Here is a 20529-nt window from a genome sequence, read left to right on the forward strand (position 1 = left end):
TTGAAGCCTCCCTTGCCCTTTCCAAATTCACAGGAGCTTACCAGGGGTACAGTGGTGTCCCCAAAACTGCCACTTACTGACTTGGAGGCTGAGGCGCAGCCCCGACTGCGCGTGAGCTCCGAGGAGCAGCCAGCCCCGGCCTGGGGCGCCCACTGTCTTCCAGAACCCATGGGCAAGGACCGAGCAAGACCCCAAGGGCAAACGCAGGCCACCGAGGGTTCAGAGGCAACGTCCTCTTCCATGTGCAATCTCTCACTCTTTCCACCCTTCTTTCCCTCCGCCTCCCCTCTCTGTCCCTCCACCCCCAGCCCCCTGTCGCTTTGTGGGATTTCCGGCTCTGGCACCCTAATGTCCCACACCGAGGTGCCAGCCCCGTGCAGAGGCACGCCCGGCGGTGCCGCTCACCCGTGTCCGTCCTCGTGCCCTCCCCGGCCCTCGCCGCACTGCTGTTTGTGTAATGTCTTCTGTGTATCATGTGGTTGCACCTTCAGTGTCTGAAGAGAGTCCCTCTGCCAGTGAGTCTGGAGTCCTCCTGTCCCAAGATCCTTCTGCCAAACCAGTCCTGCTTCTGCCCCCCAAAAAACCTGCTGCTTTCTCTGGAGACCATGAGGACACCCCAGTGAAGCAGCTGTCCCTCCTCAAGCAGCCCCCCGCCCTGCCTCCCAAACCCATTGCCAGGATTGCCAACCACTTACCAGGTGAGTCGTGGGGTCCCTCCCTCCCTTCAAGGGATGATGCTTTTTTTTTTCTTTCTTTCTTTTTACCTGCAGCCTGATCGCACCTCTCCAGTGAGGCTGCACTGTGAGACACTTGGGTGTTTGTGTGTGTGTTTTCGTGCATGCAATTGTGACCTGGGTTTGTGTGGTTTGTGTCACAACAAAACAACAAAACAACCATACAGTGTACACATGCCAATCATCCCAGCCTTCAATGTGTGTATCTATAAATCTGTGCATTCATATTTATATGACTAGTTTTCAAGATGGTATGCCCAGCTGGGTGAATTCAATTTAACCTGAGGCTGTTTGCAAAGAGAAAGGTTGTGTCCTTCATAATACTTTGTCAAGGCTCTTAGTGGGTTTTTTTTTTTTCTCTTTAAATTACCAATCAGAAACCCAGCATATTTCTTCTATTAAAATTTGTTTCGGTGCTGTTTTCTGGTCTCATATATATTTTTAATTGTTTACATTTTTAATATTTTATTTTTTATACTTTTGATTGTAGTTATACGAATGTGCCGACAATTATTAAATTGGGCATTTAGTGGAATTGCATTCAGCTGCACATGAATCAGATAAGACTTGTGACTCAAGGTTGTGGTGTAATCAGAACTTGAATGATTTCTGAGGGTTGTGGCTCCAGGTTTGATAATAACCCCAGCTGATACCGATAGGCTGCCTTTATACAGTGCCTGTGATATTTTTACAAATAGTACCTAATTGATCTCTATGGCATTTTTATAAGACGCGATGGGGGTAGAGATAGGGAAGAGTGTTCACCTCTTTCATAAAACTGAGAGCCTAGAAAAGCAAGGGACTTTTCAGAGACTGGCAGGACTCCTGGAGCAGAGCCCAGGGAGACCGGTGGTTCATCAGACCTGGTTCAGTGACTCGTTTCCTTGCTAGCAAGAAGCCTCTCACATGGTGCTGTGTTATATGGTCCAGTTTATGCATGGGGTTGTGTCATACTACTCTAGCAATGTCCTGCATCCAAGTCAGGCGTTTGGGTTTGAAAGAGCAAATTTCCATCTGAAAAAACCACTTAGCACATTGTATTAGTCGGCCAAAGTGATGCAAAATACCGGAAATGGGTTGGTTTTTATGAAGGGTATTTATTTAGGGTAGGAGCTTACAGATACCAGACCATAAAGCATAAGTTACTTCCCTCACCAAAGTTTATTTGGAGCAAGATGGTTGCCGATGGCTACGAGGGGAACGTTCAGGCTTCCTGGGTTCCTCTGGGCTCAGTTCCTCTGTTTTCTACATAAAGTCAGCTGTAGACTATGAGGCTCTCTAGGCGTTGCCCCTCTCCCAAGGTCAGCTGTAGACTATCAGGTGAAAAGCTCTGTTTCTCTCCCTGGGGCTCCAGCTTCAACAGCAAACTCCAACATCAAAACTCCAACATTAAGAACCCTCAACTCTCTCCTTTGCCAGGCCTTTTATCTGTGAGTCCCCACTCCTTGGGGTGCCCTAATCATAACTCAATCATGCCCAGGTGCAGATGAGATTACAGACATAATCCAGTATCTATTTTTGGAATTCATAACCATATCAAACTGCTATACACATTAATAACCATTTTAGTTCATTGCGTCAAAATTTAAATTTCCCAAAAACCACAAAGAAAAGCATTTGTAAACCTCCCTCTTAAGTATATCAAGCCTTCCTTCCTTCCTTCCTTCCTTCCCTTTCTCCCTCCCCACTCCCTCCCTCTCTCTCTCCCTCCCTCTCTCCCTTCCTTCCTTCCTTCCTTCCTTCCTCCCTCCCTTCCTTCCTCTTTCTCTGTTTCTTTCTTTCTAATTAAAAATTGAATATCACTGTACATATTTTATCACATGTTTTTTCACTTAATGATACCTTGTGAGTTTATTTTCAGTTGAGTAAATATTCCACAGCATGATTTATTAACTGCTTGGTATAGATCGAGATTTACCTGATTGATCCCTTAGGGTTTTCCATCTTTTATATATAAAACACACTATAGTGAGCATCCTTGTAAACATATCTTTATAAACATCTCTGGTTTTTCCCTACTTCATTCCTAGAATTAGAATTTCTAAGGCAAAGGGTTTGTGCCTTTTAAGGCTTTGATGCCAAATTTCCCTTGAGAAAGACTAAATACTGCAAAATACATTTATCCACACTTATTTAAAATGCCTCCTATAGGCATAATAATGTACTAGATAGCAAAGGGGATGCAAATATGGGAGTTCAATGATATATATCTTATATTATTATTTAATATGTATATATATAATCGAGTGCCAAAATAAATGCCATAGGGAGCGTTACTCAGTTCAGTGCGCTCTGATAAAAGGATTGGTGAAGGCTGAAGGCGGAGCTGCCCTCTAAAGCAGGAAGGCATTCCCTGGGGAGGGGGAGGAGGCTTCCCGGAAAGATTCTGGACAAAGGCTGGAGAGCCGTGGTGGAGGGGTGGCGTTGGCGTGCTCTGAGAGAAAGGGTCGCCCGGGTAGCGCAAATGAGGATTTAGATCCTAGACCCTAGGCAGTCAAAAAGCCTTTGAAGGCCTTTGAGCTGGGGCAAGGATGAAATCCAACCCATGAAGGAGTTTCCTGGGTCACCTGTGTAGGACAAAGAGCAAGAGGTCAGATGCGAATCAGAGAAGCCACGAGGCCCACCCCGTGCTGTGTGCTGCAGAATCGGTGCTTGGTTGAGTTCAGGGGAACGATCTGAGCGGCTGGGACTATGTAAGAAGCTACTGCAGTCATTCAAAATGCGTTCGCAAGCCTCTGGCTCAAGCATCGGGGAGAGGGCAGACAGCGGATAAGACATTTCAAAAGAGGAATGGAGAGGACTTCTCACCACCACCCCGCAGTTTAGCTAGTTATCTCATTAATGGAGGCACGCTTGAGCTACAGCTATCAGCCTGGGACTTGGGTAGCCTGGTGTCCACGGGACTGCTTTGATATGTGCAGGGAGGGACTGGAGCTCCCTAAACTAACCCAACCGTCCTGCCCTCACTTGTTTTGTCCTAAGGAGAATGGGTTATTATCTGTAAACCTCACCTCCAAATACAGTCTAGGTCCCATAGTGTACCTGACAGCCTCTTAAATATGATATAGGGGAAGCAGATTGGCTCAAGCAGTTGGGCGCCTACCTACCACATGGGAGGTCCCGGGTTCGGTTCCCAGAGCTTCCTAAAGAAGACGAGCTGACGACACAATGAGGGGACACAGTGAGGAAATATGATGAGAGACACAACAAACAGGGAGCGGAAGTCACTCAAAAAAAAAAGGAAAACAAGCAGATATGGAGCACACAAACAGATACAGAGAACAAGTGCAAACAACTGGGGAGGAGAAATAAAATAAATAAGAAATACACATATATGATATAGACTAGACAGGTAGAGATGTCTATGAGTCCAGCACTATACGTTTGGGTTTAAATTTAATTAGACTTAATTTTTACAAATGAGCCATCAGTCATAATAAATCAGCATCACCATGAGGCAGCTACGATCACTTTGTTCTGTTGCTAATTACTCTAGAGACATCTGGGCCTTGTCAGAAAAAATAAACTGAGAATTCTAGAGCTCTAAATTGAGACTTCTGAGTTTACTGTGTTCTCAGTGTCTGCTGTGCAGCTGACATTTTCCAAAGGAAACAGGACAGTTTGAAAGACACCAAGCATAACTAATAGACAGTGACAGCAGGTCATGGTCTGGTGGGCTGCTGGAAGAGACATGCCTCTGAACTTGGGCAACTTCCAGGTATAGGATTAGGGAAAGAAATGCAGAAATGCCTCTCCTTTGGTTCTTGCTTCCACTTTTTCAGGAAAACCATAATTAACTTGGAGCCTATTTGTCTTAACAGATTTTCTTTGTTCTTCAGCCAGGTAGAGAGAAGCTCCCTCGCTCTCCTAAATACTCAAAGTTCTTCTCTTGCTGTCATACCCTCCCATCTCATTTTCTCCAATAACAGCATGCACAGTAGTATATATTACAAGATCCATCATTGACATCAGATTCCCTTCCTTTCTGAAGATATTGCCCAGCAAAGCTGGTTATATAATGAATTTGATGTCAAGTGAATGAGCCGAAAAATTTCTTCTTGGGTGGAGCTCGGTGGTTGAGTGCCTGCTTCACATGTAGGAGGTCCTGGGTTCCATTCCTGGTACCTCCTGGAATAACGGATAATCCTAGGAAAAGTGGGGTTGTCTATTATCCCTACCTTTCTAAGTCTTCCTCAATTACTTCTCCAGCCATGCTGGCTCCAGAAGTCAAATGTTAAGCATTGCATGAATAATCCATGCCTTCTGCATCAAGTTCCTTTGATAGGTACCCCATAAGTGCCAGGTGGATGAAGGAAAATCACCTTACATGTTAGCTGGACGTCATGATCTGACACTTCCACACTTGGGGAATGATAATGGCACCTGCCATTGTCTGAGACCCTTGCAAAGTGCCACATAGTCCTGTGAGGTGGGTACTGTTGTCATTGTTAACTCCTTCTCACAGAGGAGGAAAATATTTGGAGAAATTAAATGACCCGGTCATGGTTTCATTTTTAGTAGAGTCCATACACAAACTTGAACCCCTTCTGTTTGATTCCAGAGTCTTCGCTTATTTTTATACCACCTCTGCCAAGATACCTATTCCTATTAATAATTAAAAAAAAAAAAACAGAAACATCAGCTTTTTATGGTTTCTTGCTTTGTGTGTTCTAATCTACTTAATAAATTTTAAAATCTGCCCCTTCGTTTTCGTAACTCAAGGACCAAAAATTAGGCAGTCTTTCAAAAACAGGTAATGTTCTCAAGGCACTTGGTTATGAAAGAGAAAAACCTGAGCTCCGTAGGATTGGATTTCGAAGAACATGTGCCAGAAGAAGTCATTTGTATGAGAATGCGGATCAGGGGCAAATCGCATGAAGAGCATCGGATCACAGAGACCACTCATTCAGCAAAGAAAGGAAACTGTTGCTGATTCTTAAATGCAAATCCTTCTGATAACGGGAACCTGCCAGGACTCATTTTCACTATCTTTAGAACCCCACATACAAGGAAACTTACTGTATTTTCAGAACTTAGTTGATGGCTAATTTCAACATAACCAAAGTATTTCCAACTGCAAATTACCTGAGAAATACCCATGTCCTGTGGCATTTTTTAGCCCCAATGCTTAGGCATGTCCAGTGAGAGCCTTCTAGACAGTGCTTGTCAAACGGGTACCAGTATTCCTCTTTATAGCTCTTTATAAATATTCCCAGTTTCGTGGTCACTGTCACTGTTCTACAGCCACATTCTGATATGTAATTTCATCATTTGTCTCTGTTGCTCTCAGGTTCTCTCTTCCCTCATTTCTCCTCAAATCCCACCCCATCCTCATTCATCATCTCCTTCAGCCTCCCTTCCAGCATACAGCTGGAAGGCCTCTGCTTCTGCCCTCCTTCCCAGAATATTTTACTCTATCAATGCAAGAAAACTGAAGATTAGATCACTATGACCTTGGCCTTTATCTGCACTTCTAAGTGGAACAAAATGAATAGCAAACCTATAAAAAGGTTTAAGGTTTACACACTCTTGGTAATGGATACCCTGAAAAAGTAGGGACTCACCCGAATTTACTTTTTATACCCATTTTTCCATCTTTTTTCAGGCTTGATTTTCTTTTCTTAAAAATGCAGAAAATCTTACCTTAAAGCAAGTATAGACCAATTATTGATTAAAACATGTTTTGCTCTGACCTTTAGGATCAAGGCAAGTTCATAATAAAATACCTTCCATTTTTTTGTGGTACTGTTAAGTGTAGGGATTTAATTCATTCAGCACTTTGTTGTTTTTTTAAAAATTTGTATGTGGTAACATATATAGAACTATATAACACAAAATTTCCCATTTTAACATTTTTAAGTGTACAATTCATGGCATTAATGACATCTGCAATGTTATACTGTCATCACCACCAGCCATTATCACACTTTATCATTACCCAGAGCAGGAGCTCTGTACCCATTTAGCAGTAACTCCATTTTCCTTCCTCTCATTCCCTGGTAAACTCTGAGCCACTTTCTGTCTCTATGAAGTTGCTTCTTCCAGCTATTTCATGGAAGTGGAGTCATACAGTATTGTCCTTTTGTGTCTGGCTTATTTTCACGCAACCTAATGTTTTCAGTGTTCATCCACATTGTAGCATGTGCCAGCGCTTCATTCCTTCTTGTGGATGAATAATATTCCATTGTGTGGATAGAACACTTCTGTTTTTCCGTTCATCTGTTAGTAGACACTCAGGTTGCTTTTACCTTTTGGCTATCGTGAAGAATGCTGCTGTGAACATTGGCATGCACGTATCCGTTCAAATCCCTGCTTTCAGTTCCTTGGGTTAAATACCCAGAAGTGGGATAGCCACATCATATGATAATGCTGTTTAGCTAGCACTTAGGCTTTGAGTGCCCACTATAGACAAGGTGTTCTGCCAGACCTGATAAAATTTATAAAAATCATCAAGGCTGGGAAGCGGCTGTGGCTCAGTCAGTTGGGCTCCCGTCTACCATATGGGAGGCCCTGGGTTAGCGTTCCGGGGCCTCCTGGTGAAGGCAGGCTCGTCCGCATGCTGCGGAGTGCCACCGGCCCATAGATGCCGTGGAGAGCCGACTCAGCAAAATGCCACAAGGAAAAAAAGGGAGACAAGAAAAAACACAGAAGAGTGCACAGCAAGTGGACACAAAGAGCAAACAGCAAGCAAGCTGCAAGAGGGGAGGGGAAATTTTTTTTTTTTAAGTGATGAGACTTGTTTTTAAAAAAAAAATCATCAAGGCTGCCAACCCTAGGAGCTGGGGACAGTAATAAGCTAAGGAAATGTATAATACAAAGAGGTACAAACATAGCTCTGATGAAAGTAAGAGGGTCGAACACTTTGGAGAAATCGATAAAGCATCATAAAGGAGGACAGTTAAGGTAGTCATTAAAGTTGAGTAAAACGTTGACCTGTCGTGGTGGGAGGAGGAGGCTGTTCAGGAACAGGAAGCAGTGTTCACACAGGTACGTGACAAAAGACACATTATCTTCAAGAAATAGCAAATAGTCTATCTCAGCAGGAATGTAAGATTCTTATAGGATAGTAAGGAAAAATCAGGCCAAAAAAAGTGGGGTGAAGGGAAGCAGTGGAGAGCCTCAGCTGCTGTGATGAGGGATGTGACTTTGCGGGGAGCAGCTTTTGTAGACTTCTAGCAGTGGTCACTTGGTTTCAGCAGAGCATGCCATGTTAGTTTGCCAGCTGCTAAAACAAATAGCTTACAGGGGATTGGCTTTCCCTATGGGGATTTATTGGCTTGCAGTTTTGGGGGCGAGGAGAAGTCCAAAATTGAGGTGTCAGCAAGGTAATGCTTTCTCCCCAAAGACTGTTGTGTTCTGGGGCTGGCTGCGGGCAATCCTTGGTCCTTGGCTTTTCCGTCACGTGCCATTGCACATGGTGAGGTCTTCTCCTTTCTCTTCCAGATTCCATTGACTTCAGCTAGCTTTTCTATCAAGAGTTTTTCTCTTCATAAAGCTTCCAGTAATGGGATTAAGGCCCATCCTGATTATTTGGCCACAGTTTAACTAAAAATAATACCTTCAAAAGGCCCTATTTACAATGGGTTGGTTTAAGAATGTGTTTTGAGGATGGGGGGGGGTACATAATTCAATCCACTGCTCATATCTTCTTGATGGACAATACTGCTGTCAGATGGCTTTACAACTGGATGTATAAACATAGCTGGGGAACATCCAGTGTGGATCTGAAAGTGAGATGGGCTCCAGGGTGCTGCCCTTGGTTTCCTCTCTTTGCAGCTCTAAATATCTCTGATTTAGGTAAGTTTCATGAGGACAGGGATTGAGTCTGCCTTGTCTCCTCCTATGTCCTTAGCACTGGAACCATGCCTGGGACAGAACAGAGACTCAAAAATATTCATTGAATAAAGGAAAGAATGAATTTTAGAGTATAGGTTCTGGATTCAGATTCCCTGGGTTCAAATCCCAGCCCTACCACTGACTAGCTGTGAACCTTGGGTACATTCTGTAACCTCTCTGTGCCTCAGTTTACTCACCTGTAAAACTGGGATGATGATAGTTCATATCTTATAGTTGTTAATGGGGATTCATATGAAAAAGCACTCAAAAAATATCAACTAATTATTAAGACCACCATGCTAATAACTATAAATACAAGAACTATAAGTGTTTTCTCCAACAGTTAACAAATACAGTATGTCAAATAGATGCCAGTTAGAAATGCACTGCAGCCTTCCCTATTTATTTTACGATGTTTATGGATTTAGCCAGACCTTGTTTACACCTTCACCGTGAATGTTCCACTTTCATATACACAGAGTATAATTAACATTTTCTTTTATTTGAACTACGTTTACTTCTTTCAAACTTCACAAATACAGTTGATACACATTATGTAGGGTGGTTCTATAAAGGTACTGCAAACCCTGAACTAGCTAATGCTGAACAGTTATTCTCAGGGGAAATAAATACAGTGTTAGGGTCCTCTGAGCTGCTGATCACGTCATTTTCATCAAATGACTAATATATAACCTTTTTTAATATGTGTTTCTGTTTAAAGACACCTATCCCTGAGGTCGCCAGCAGCCCTATAATTCATGCCTTAACGAAGTTTATCTAACATGTATCTTCTCTATAAGGCACTGCACAGCCTTTTGCACGTAGGAACACTGAAAAACACTCCTGCACTCCACTTGTGGGCCATTTCAAACAGCGAAATCACTAATAACATGCACAAAATGTGAAAAACGTGGCACTAAGTATACCATGGGAGGAAAGGACACTTGCTTACAAAATGAGCGCTGAAACAAGAAGGCAGAGCGTCGCCTGGTTCAACCCTCGCTGGAATCCTGCACGACCTGCAAGTGTTTCACCGCTCTGCGCATGTCTGCAAATGACCGCGAAAGAGCGGCGAGTATTAGATTTGGGGGTTACGCATGAGTTTTAGCAGGTCGGCAGATTCGCAAATACGGAATCCACCAGATAATGCAGCGTGACCGTATATTCCCCCGGTGCCCTTGCTGAGATCAGATGAGCACACCTTTGCTCACCCTTCGTGACTTCGTCATTTTGATTGCGTACGCTCTCCGCTGCGGTCCAAATGGTGACAAACAGCGGTCCGCCCCGGCGCGCCCCCTTGTGGGCACTCTCGGGTCTGTGTTCCTTTCAGCTCTTGTAACCGGGCCACCCTCCTGTGGCCTGTCTGGAGAAAGACACAGCTTCAGCGGCTCGGTTGTCAGTTGAATGACACTTTCCTTCCCCAGTCTCTCTGGCAGCACCGGTCCATTGATTCAAAAATAAAGAAAAGAGTGGGGTGGTGTATGGGAGCCCTGTGTGATGTTACCCGTGTGTGTTTTGTTAAGTTCACAACTTTTACTATACACACATTGTTTATGTCTGTTCATGGATGAATGATACGCTTCAATAAAAACTTGAATGGAAAAAATAAGGTAACGACTTTTTATGTAGGCAGTTTATCATTTCTCACAAAATAGTTACTGAGTTTTATCAATAGGTATTTGTCCCATAATTATAGGTACATCCATGGCTTTGATTCCTGAGAAAAATTCCTTGGCAGTGAATAATGCGTAGTTTTGCTAAAAGCTCTATTTTAATTGCATGCTGTTGGGGATTGAATCATGTCCCCCACCAAAGGAATGTTCAGGTCCCAGCCTCTGGCCCTGTGGGTGGGAACCCATCTGTCAGTAGGACCTCTGAAGATGTTGTTAGTTAAGGTGTGCCCAGACTGAATGAGGGTGGCAAAGGAAATTGGCACAGGGAGGAAGCCACGGGGAGAGCAAGAAGCTGGAAGTCAGCAGAACCCAGAAGAGATAGAAGAGGCCACCATATGCATTGCCATGTGCTGGGAAAGCCATGGAACTCCAAGACTGCCAGCCAGCCAGAAGATACTACCTGGCCTCCAAAACCATGAGCCTATAAACGCCTATTATTAAACCAACCCATTGTATGTTATTTGCTTTAGTAGCTAAGAACCAAGACAGGTTTTGGTCCTGAAAAGTGGGATGCTGCTATGCCAAATACCTAAAAATACGGGAATAACTTCGAAATCAGGTGATGGGTAGATGCTGGAAGAATTGTGAGGCTCTTGATAGAAAAAGCCTAGATTGCTTTGAAGAGACTGTTGGTAGAAATATGGATGGACACTAAAGGTACTTCTGATGTGGCCTTCAAAAAAAATGATGCATGTGTTACTGGAAACTGAAGGAAAGGCAAACCCTGTTATGAAGTGGCAGCGAACTTGGCACAGTTGTGTCCTGATGTCAGATCAGAAGTTGGTACATGTAAGCAACTACCTTGGATATTTCGCTGAGATTTCCAAGCTAAATGCAGAAGGTGTGAGTCTGGCTTCTTGCAGCTTATAGTAAAATGCAAGAGGAAAGATTAAGTGAGAATCAGACTTTTAAGCACAAAGGAATAGCAAGTGATGATTTTGAAAACCCTCAGCCTATGCAGGTGGCATGCTCTGAGACTAGGGCCAGAAGCAGCTCTGCCAGGGACTTCTCTGAGCTTTTGGTAAGTGAATCCCCAGAGGGTAGTCTCCATGTGAGTTTTAACTAAACAAGCCTCCCCTAAAGAAGGTGTGACTGCACATAGATCCAGGCAGCTATTTCAGTGGAAGTCAGGACTGGAAATGCAGTTATCCAGGAACGTTCTAATGTCTGATGGTTTGGACCTCCTGGAACTGCACACAAAGCCAAGAAGATGTGGGGGCAATTTGTATGAACAGAAGCAATGCCCGAAAGGTCCAGAGAAGAGAGAAACTAAAGGAAGAATGACTTCAAGGGCAGAACCACAGAAGCTGAGGTCTTGACAGAAGAGATCACCTTGGGCCAAGAGAGTGGGCCCACCCACTTGTGTGGACACGGCAGGTCCACTCCTGTACTTGGAGGGGTCAGACTGTGTCCTGATGTTCAGGAAAAGTTCTGCCACCCCAGTGCTTGGAGATGGTGGCCCTGTGCCCAATGTTCATGGAAAGCCTGGCCTCCATGTTAATGCTCAGTGGGAGTGGAGCCTACACTCCAGTGTTGGGAGAAAGCCTGGCCACTGCACAAGTGCTTGAAGAGGTGGGGCCGTCACTCCATGAGACATGGAGGACAAAGAATCAAGCCCCAGATGCTTCTCAGACCTTGACATCTAAGGAAGTTTGCCCTGCTGGGTTTTAGAATTGTTTGAGACCCATGACCCCTGTTTTCTTTCCAATTTCTCTGGGAATGTATATCCTATGCCTGTCTCACCATTGTCTATTGGAAGCAGATAACGTCTTTTCTAAGTTCCACAGGTCCATCAAACAGAAAAAAATTTGCCCCATAACTGATTTTGATGAGACTTCATACTGAGCATTGCTACTGAACTGACTTAAAGCTTTTGGAATATTGTGGTAGAATGAACGTATTTTGCATGTGGGAAGAACATGTCTTTTTGGGGTCCAGAGGATGGGACTGTTGGGATTGAATCATGTCCCCCACATCTTGAGGCCCCAACCCCTGCTCCTATGGGTTCGAACCTATTTGTAAGTAGGACCTTTGAAATTAGTTGAAGTGTGCCCACCCTAATTGAGGGGGCCTTAATCCAGTATGGCTCAAATCCTTACAAGCAAAAGAAATGGGACACCGAAGAAGATAAAGGCAGAAGCCAAAAGTCAATGGAACCCAGAGGAGAAAGAACACGTTTCCATGTGCATTGACACATGATGGAAAAGCCAAGGAATCCAAAGATTGTTGACCAGAAGATACCAACCCCAAGAGGAAGCCAGCCTTCCAGCCTCTGAAACCATGAGCCTGTAATCCCTCGTTAGGCCAGCCCCTTTTATGGTATGTGTCTTAGCAGAAGGAAAACTGAGACACATGTTCTGCAAGAGTGACATTCCAGTGTGACCTTGCTAACTCTTGAGCGGCCCTCATCAACTGTGCTCCCATCTCCATCTCAGTGAGCTCCTCCTGCTCCACTTCAGTCAGCTCCTCCATGATCCATCTCAGTGAGCTCCTCCCTGCTCCACCTCATGGAGCTCCTCCCTGCTCCTATGTTCTACTTCAGTGAGCTCTCCCTGGTCCATCTCAGTGAGCTCCTCCCTGCTCCATCTCATTGAGTTCTTCTTGGCTCCTCTGTGTTCCTCCTCAGTGAGCTCCTCCCTGCTCCTCTGTGTTCCTCCTCAGTCAGCTCCTCCCTGCTCATCTGTGTTCCTTCTCAGTCAGCTCCTCCCTGCTCTTCTGTGTTCCTCCTCAGTCAGCTCCTCCCTGCTCCTCTGTGTTTCTCGTCAGTCAGCTCCTCCCTGGTCCATCTCAGTGAGCTCTTCTCAGCTCCTCTGTGTTCCTCCTCAGTGAGTTCCTCCTGCTTCACCTCATGGAGCTCCTCCCTGCTCCTGTGTTCTACTTCAGTGAGCTTCTCCCTGGTCCATCTCAGTGAGTTCTTCTCGGCTCCTTCGTGTTCCTCCTCAGTGAGCTCCTCCCTGCTCCTCTGTGTTCCTCTTCAGTGAACTCCTCCCTGCTCCTGTGTTCCTCTTCAATGAGCTCCTCCCTGCTTCTCTGTGTTCCTCTTCAGTGAGCTCCTCCCTGCTCCTCTGTATTCCACTTCAGTGAGCTCCTCCCTGCTCCTCTGTGTTCCTCTTCAGTGAGCTCCTCCCTGCTCCTCTGTGTTCCTCTTCAGTGAGCTCCTCCCTGCTTCTCTGTGTTCCTCCTCAGTGAGCTCCTCCCTGCTCCATCTCAACGCCATCGTTCTTCCCTGCTCATTGTTATGTTCTCAGACATTCCTGAGGGATAAGTTTTAAAACAAAAGTGTTTCTTTGTGGAAAGTAGCTCCATAAGAGTCAGCTGCTAATGCCACTGTTGTGTATGCTACCATGGCCCTCATTTGGGGAATTCTGGAAGGTCTTAGAGCATGTCCCTCACAAATGCCAAGTGTTTGCTGTACTTTACATGTGCTGGCCTGGCTTGGTAAAGCAAACCAAATCTGGGGCATTTAACACAAATAACTCTTTGGTTGTTCTTGTTTCCCTCCACACCAGCCTCGTCACCGTAATGTGTCAGTCACATTTTATTTGCCTTTGTGTGCAATTGACCAAGTTCAAAAGATGCCAGACTACCACGTGGTCAGTAGGGTGGCCTGGAGGCCTGCAGGGGTTGATGGTGTGTCTGGAATCAGCCAGCGGGACTCACAGTCGGTAGTTTAAGGGCACTGGCCGGGCATTCAGGTCCGGAGGCCTTTTGTGTCTGCGGGTGGAGCGCTCGTACCTACGAGAGGAGATCAGTGGTTCTAACCCATTGAAACCAGCTGACAAATGCCTGCGAGATCCTTGCAGGGCCTTTGTTCCTGAAGGCGCCGAGTGTTACTGTCGTCCCTAAGTACTCCTGCTACCTCAGCCTTTGTCCATGGGCTTTCCCAGCAGGCATTGACCAAAGGTTCATGTTGGTAGTGAAAAGAGATGCTGGAGGGCTGTTCCTCCAACCCCAGCTCATTCCGCCTGGAGACGACAGTCCCTTAGCACGCGAACCGCCTGCAGACAGCATGGTGGCTCTCCATGTCCTGCCTGAGACCACAGGGCCGAGCTGGGCCGTGTGTGGACACAGCCCTCTTGGGTCTTCTGGCTCTGTGACCTTCACACTTCAGGTTTCTTTTCCTTGTTCTCTGGAACTGGTCATTTTGCTTTTTCCACTCCATCAACGGAGACTTTATGGACACACTACATGCCATCCAGTCTGGCTGCAGAGGTCTGGCTCTTCCTAATAAGTCAGCCGGCGGAGAGCTCTGCGCTTCCCCACGAGGGCCAGCCGCCGTCCACACGACACGCGCAGGGAGAGCGTGTCCTCCAACAACTAGCCAATGCCACGCCTCGGAGAGAAGCCAGGCATTTTATTCAGGGGGTTGCTCTCAAGGTAAAGCCGGCCTTTCTAGCCCTGGGTTTTTAGAGGTAAAGAGCCTGAGTCCCAAAAAAGGTGAGCTCTCTCCCAGCTCATTAGTAGCAGAGGACCTGGCTTCTGGATGCCAGTTTCATGCTCTTTTCCACTAGCCCTTCATACCCACAGTCCAGGGTGCACTCGAAGGACACACTGGCTCCTGGCCGACCTCTCCATTCTCTTCCTGCAGTGAATTGATGCAGGGATGGAAACCTGCTCAGACGTGCCTTGGGGTGCCTCTTGGCTCTGTTCTTAGGGCTCACTTTCCAGTGGCCCCTGGTGTTTCCTCCTGCTGGTAATAGAACCACCAAAGACTCAACGCGCTCAGAGCTTTCTTGGCTTCCCCTCCCCGCCCCCAGGGTGGGTGGGCTTTCACAGGCGTGGCAAGGGTCCTGGGGTAATGCTGCAAACGCCCCTGACTAGTGCTTTGCCATTTACAGAGTCTGGTCACATGATCTTGTCTGACCCACACAAAACTCTATGGGAGAGGCAGAGGTTTTTTTTCAAATTATGATTACAGACCCACTCAAGGCTAAGTTTGTTGAACTACTTTTACCTTTCAAGCACTGTTGGTAGCCTGTATAGAGACTCTAAAACTACAAAAAGGTGCCCTTTCCTTAAGTGACTTAGCCCCATGCCAGGATGTGGACGTCAGCCCCACTCGTGCTCTCGGCACCCCACATGGCAGCTGTGTAGATGGTCATCTCTTTACTCCTAACAGACCTAGAAGGAGACAGCACCCCCTTTCTACGCAGGAGGGAACTGGGCCTCAGAAAGGCTCCCTGGCTTGCGCTAGACCTCCCTTCTCTCTTCCTAGCCAGTGGTGGTGGCACCAGGCCATTCCACCCCAAGGGGCAGGAGAAGTCCCTTGTCACCCCGCAGGGGCAGAACCGGGCCGGAGGCTCCCGGCACTGCCGTCAGGCCCACGTTGGGAGCAGCCTCCCTCTCCAAGGAGCGCTTTCAGGCGCCGTGAGGCGCCACGCCCCCCAGGGAGCCCATCCAGGCCCTCGTCCTCATTCAGCAGGCCAGGGGCACCCTGCCAGTCTGCGTTTCTGACACGCTCTCCGGGGACACGGGCGCTGCTGGCCATGGGCCACACTTGGATGAGCAGAGCCTCAGTGGAGGAGCAACTGAGTCCCACCTTTTCCCTCTGCTCTGAATTCATGATGAGAAAGAAAACCAACCGAACATTTATTGGCCATCTATATACACCTGCTATTGGGTAAGACAGGCAAGGCGAGGAAAGCGCCACACCCAGTGTGGTTTAATTAATGCATCCAGGCCACCCACTGCCAACAAAACTCAGCTCCAAATCAAGAGAAATGGGATGGAGTGAATCAACCCTATAGGAAAGGCTGGGACAAAGGGACGGACAGGGGGCCCTGTGGGCAGCACCTAAACCAACCCTGGAAGGACACGCCTGTGGTGATCATTACAATTTATTAACCGATTGCCAGGCACTGTCCTAAACAGTTATGTCCATCATTTCCTCGAATGCTCACAGGAGTCTCCTGCCATTCATTTACCTCCCTTTCACTGATTGTAAAACTAAACCTCAGCGAGATTAATTTGCTGAAGGTAGCAGAGCTGAATAAGTGTGCGCTTTCATAATTTATGTTCTCTTTGTCCTAAGACAAATTTTGGCTATGCGTTTGGGCTTCTTACTCCTGTAATAATTTATGACACTTTCTCATAGTGCGGCTTCCACCTGGGTCAGAGCTATCCGGGTGGCTTGTTTCAAAATGTGCCCATTTGTAGACCCAGTGAATCTGAATCGCCAGAGGTTGGCCCAGGAATTTGCCTTTCCTTCAGTAATGAGGTTGATGAATCTGGCATATTGAAAAACATGAATCATTGGCTTAAATACAGCCCAGCCGATCCATCTCACTTTGTCATCCTCACTAGGCAAATGTCAGTGCCTTACTAAACAGAAAGGAGTATCAGGTTCACGTATCTCCTCTTGTTTAAAAAATGCATAAAGTGTGCAGGTAGGGCTCATCAAAAGTCAGCGGGAAGACTGATCCATTGACCCAATCTGTAGGAAAAGCTAACCACTTGATGAGTATTGATTGCTTGAGACAAATTTTTCTCAAACTTTGGGGGAAAAGTCCTGATGTGTGCTAAAGTAGATAAAATAGAAGAATCCACTGATGAGGATATAAGAAATCCCATGAGTCATAAACTGCTCAAAGTTGCCAAATGGCTTTTATAGATATAAAGTTGAATTGGAAGTGTCATGAAACAAACGGGTTTTAAAAAATCCTTTAATTGCAAAGTTTATATTCAGGTAAGCTAGTCACTGGGTGAATGGAGTTCAGGCAAATTAGCTTTCAGTAAATTGGTTTCAGGCAAATTGGTCTTTTACTTTTTTACATATTGGGGTCATAGAAATAGAACCCGGAGACTGTCCTGATGAGCTCCCAGGAGAGCGATTGCCTGGCTTTTGGGTAGAAAGGACACATCTTGGCCATCAGCCACCGCACGTTTTCACGTCCCAGCCTCCTGCAGCTTTGTACTCCAAGCCATTTGGTGCCCGTGAATCAGCGATTGGAGAATATGCTCCCTGTGTGTAGTAACACCTGGGGAGCATTTAGCTCCAATTGCCTGGCCCGGAGGTCCTGGTTCAGTGTAGATTAGAGCGGAAGCCCAAGAAATAGGAACTTTTTGTACCGCCAGGTGACCATCACAGGTGTTCCAGACACCCCCATTTAAGAACTACTGCCCTAACAGAGAATGGGACAAGAATAAGAGAGTGGATCTCAACTTTTAAAAAGCACAGTACTGTGTTTTTCACAGTATCCCTGAGATTCTGGGCAGTAGGGAGCTGCATCAGTCTTGTTTTAAAATCTCAGGATAGGGAAGTGAATTTGGCTCAACTAATAGAGCATCCGCCTACCACATGGGAGGTCCAGGGTTCAAACCCAGGGCCTCCTGACCCAGGTGGTGAGCTGACCCATGCGCAGTGCTGATGCGCACAAGGAGTGCCGTGCTACACAGGGGTGTCCCCCACATAGGGGAGCCCCACGTGCAAGGAGTGCACCCTGTAAGGAGAGCTGCCCAGCATGAAAAAAGCTCAGCCTGCCCAGGAGTGGCACTGCACACACAGAGAGCTGACACAGCAAGATGACACAACAAAAAGAAACACAGATTCCTGGTGCCACTGACAAGAATATGAGTGGACACAGAAGAACACAGAGCGAATGGTCACAGAGAGCAGACAACTGGGGGGTGGGGGGGAGAAATTTTTTAAAATCTCAGGATAATCCTGATGTCCCCTAGGCTGTAATAATAGCCCTCCCCACCCAGCCGGGGACCCCCACTGTAGGAATGCTGGTGTGTTTAGGAGGAGCCAGCTAGCGGCTGCCACCACGGGAGCCGGCAGTCACTCAGCACAAGGTAGAACAGAAATCAGCAGGGTGCCAGCTCTCCATCTAGGCGGCAGGAGTTCAGAGGAGGCTGTGAGGGGAATGTAGGTCTCTGGTTGCACCGTGAAGGGTGAATGCAATTTTTAAAAAACTATATTGAGGAAAGCAGCTGTGGCTCAATCAGCTGGGCTTCCGTCTACCATACGGGAGGCCCTGGGTTCACATCCTGGGGCCTCCTTGTGAAAGCAGGCACTTAAGAGCACTGCCCAGCCCACAGGTGCCACAGAGAGCCAACTCAGCAAGGTGACACAACAGAAAGAGGGAGACAAGCAAGAACACAGAGGAGCACGCAGCAAATGGACACAGAGAGCAGACAGCAAGCAAGCCACAAGGGGGGAGGAAAAGTAAATCCAGACACAGAAGAACGCACAGCAGATGGGCACAGAGAGCAGACAGCACGCAAAAAGCCTCAAGGGGGGGGACGGATTAAAAAAAGAAAACTATTGAAATAATTTCAAATTTACAGCACAATTGTAAAAATAATACAGAACCCAGGCAGCAAACTCCAGCATACCCTCCACCCAGATACCCAAATCCACCAACTCTTAACATCTCGTCACATTCACCCCATCTAGGGGAATGCAGTTTTCTAAAGCAATTTTATCAGGACGTGTTCACATACCATAACCATCCATCCAAACGGTGCATTCAGTGCTTTGACTGTAATCACAGAGTTGCGCGCGGTGAATGCATTTTGTTCAGGCCAGATCAGGATACGTATCGGGGGGTGGGTACCCACGAGGTCCCAAAGAGGGAATGAGCAGGGCTGTGAGGATGCCCAGTGTAGACCCTGGCCTGGCCTGAGAGGCCACCGTCGGCCAAGGAACAGGGACAGTGTCGCAGTGGTCACCGGAGCCATGGGGTCCCTGGAACGCGCCCTGGTGTCTGTGGCCTTCTCTGGTGAGGGGTGGGGGGACGGACTAGAGGCCTCGAGTCCCAGGCTACTGCAGTGGCTGAGGGGGCAAGCAACAGAAGGTGGGGAGGGGTCAAGTTCAGAATGACGGAGCACATACAGTTGGTCCTGTGGCGCGCCTCCAGCTGCATGGTGAGGTGTGACCTCACATTAAGATGTCACCTGGATATCAAAGTAGACCTTGCCAAGCTCAGAAAGGCCTGCAGGCACTCCTCAGCTACTTCCAATGTCGGGGGAAAATGGGGGCCACATGACTAATTCCCAGAGCACAGACAATGCCATCTGATTTGGGAATTTTCCTTGATCATTTTCTTCCCTTTCTACCAGATTTACTAAAGAGCCAAAATATTTTTATAGTGGTTTTTGTTTTTGTTTTTGGTGAAACTTAACACAAAATTAACTATTTTAAGGCGTACAACTCAGTGGCATCTAGTGCATTCATGTTGTACAACCACCTCCTTAACCAAGTTCCAAAATGCTTTCATCACCCCAAAAGAAAGCCCAGCGCCCTTCGCAGTCAGTCCCTATTTCTCCTTCCTCCCAGCCCCAGAAGCCTGACTGTCTCCGTAGATTAACCTCTTCTGGATGTCGCGTGTTAATGGAATCATACTATATGTGACCTCTGGTGACTTGGCTTCTTCCACCCAGCATAGTTTTTTAAAGATTCATCCGTGTTGCAGCATGTATAAGCACTTCATTCCTTTTTACAACTAAATAATATTCCATTGTATGGATATACCACATTTGTTTATCCATTTATCTGTTGACGGACACTTGGGTTGTTTCTCCCTTTTCAAAAATTAGTTTAATGGTTCACTCTTACCTACTGTTTATGTAGTGAAACAACCAGAAGGGAGATGCAGGCAGGTGGAAGGAGAAGGGACGGGGTGGCCTCTGCATGGCCCACCGTGCCATCTCGGGACCAACAAGGGTCACCGTCCCTCTCTCGTCTCTTCTTGTTTGGTCCTGCTGCTCATTTCTTCCTGGCCTGTTTTTGTTTGTTTGTTTTTATCATTCCGGAACTTCAGAATTTGAAAAGGTGCCTGTGTCCTCCCATTTTAATGTGGGGGGAAAATTCCTTTGAAAGTCATTTGAGGCTTGGGCAAAAATCCCATAGCTGTATTCTTGAACTCACTTGGTCAAGCCTTCATGATTCAGATGATTCAAGGGACACAGCAGTTCCCCCTTGCAGAGAAGACATTCCAGCTCACGTGGTCCCAACAACCAGGGGAATGGTGGCCGTCACAGTGCAGGAGTGCGGACGCCGTTTCTTTACACAGTGGTTACCCCACGTGTCTCCTTCTGCTGCCCTGTTGGCTCCCGTGTGGCCTGGTCTGCTCCCGCAAGTTGACTTGACTCTGAACGTTCTGCCTGTAGACTCGTGTCTCCTGAAGGTCAATACCAGAGTTCTGAGCATCGGCAAGAGCTCATCCTCCAAGCTGGGCCCCGCCCTCTGCATGGTTATTGTTGCTCAAGTAGAGAAGGGCTTTGTTTTTTATTTAGAGAAGCATTGGACTTACAGAAAAATCATGCATTGGATACCTCCTTTG

The 20529-nt window shown here is 46.7% G+C and overlaps 1 protein-coding gene across 1 annotated transcript in view; it reads left to right on the top strand.

Moving 5' to 3' along the window:
• The window catches only part of PHACTR1 (phosphatase and actin regulator 1), a 604691-nt gene that overhangs the window by 488855 nt on the left and 95307 nt on the right, over window positions 1–20529 (top strand). The window contains 1 exon segment of the mRNA XM_058285234.1: window positions 492–698. Coding sequence (XP_058141217.1) covers window positions 492–698 — 207 coding nt within the window.

Source organism: Dasypus novemcinctus, chromosome 22 (assembly GCF_030445035.2).
Source record: "Dasypus novemcinctus isolate mDasNov1 chromosome 22, mDasNov1.1.hap2, whole genome shotgun sequence".
NCBI lineage: Eukaryota > Metazoa > Chordata > Mammalia > Cingulata > Dasypodidae > Dasypus > Dasypus novemcinctus.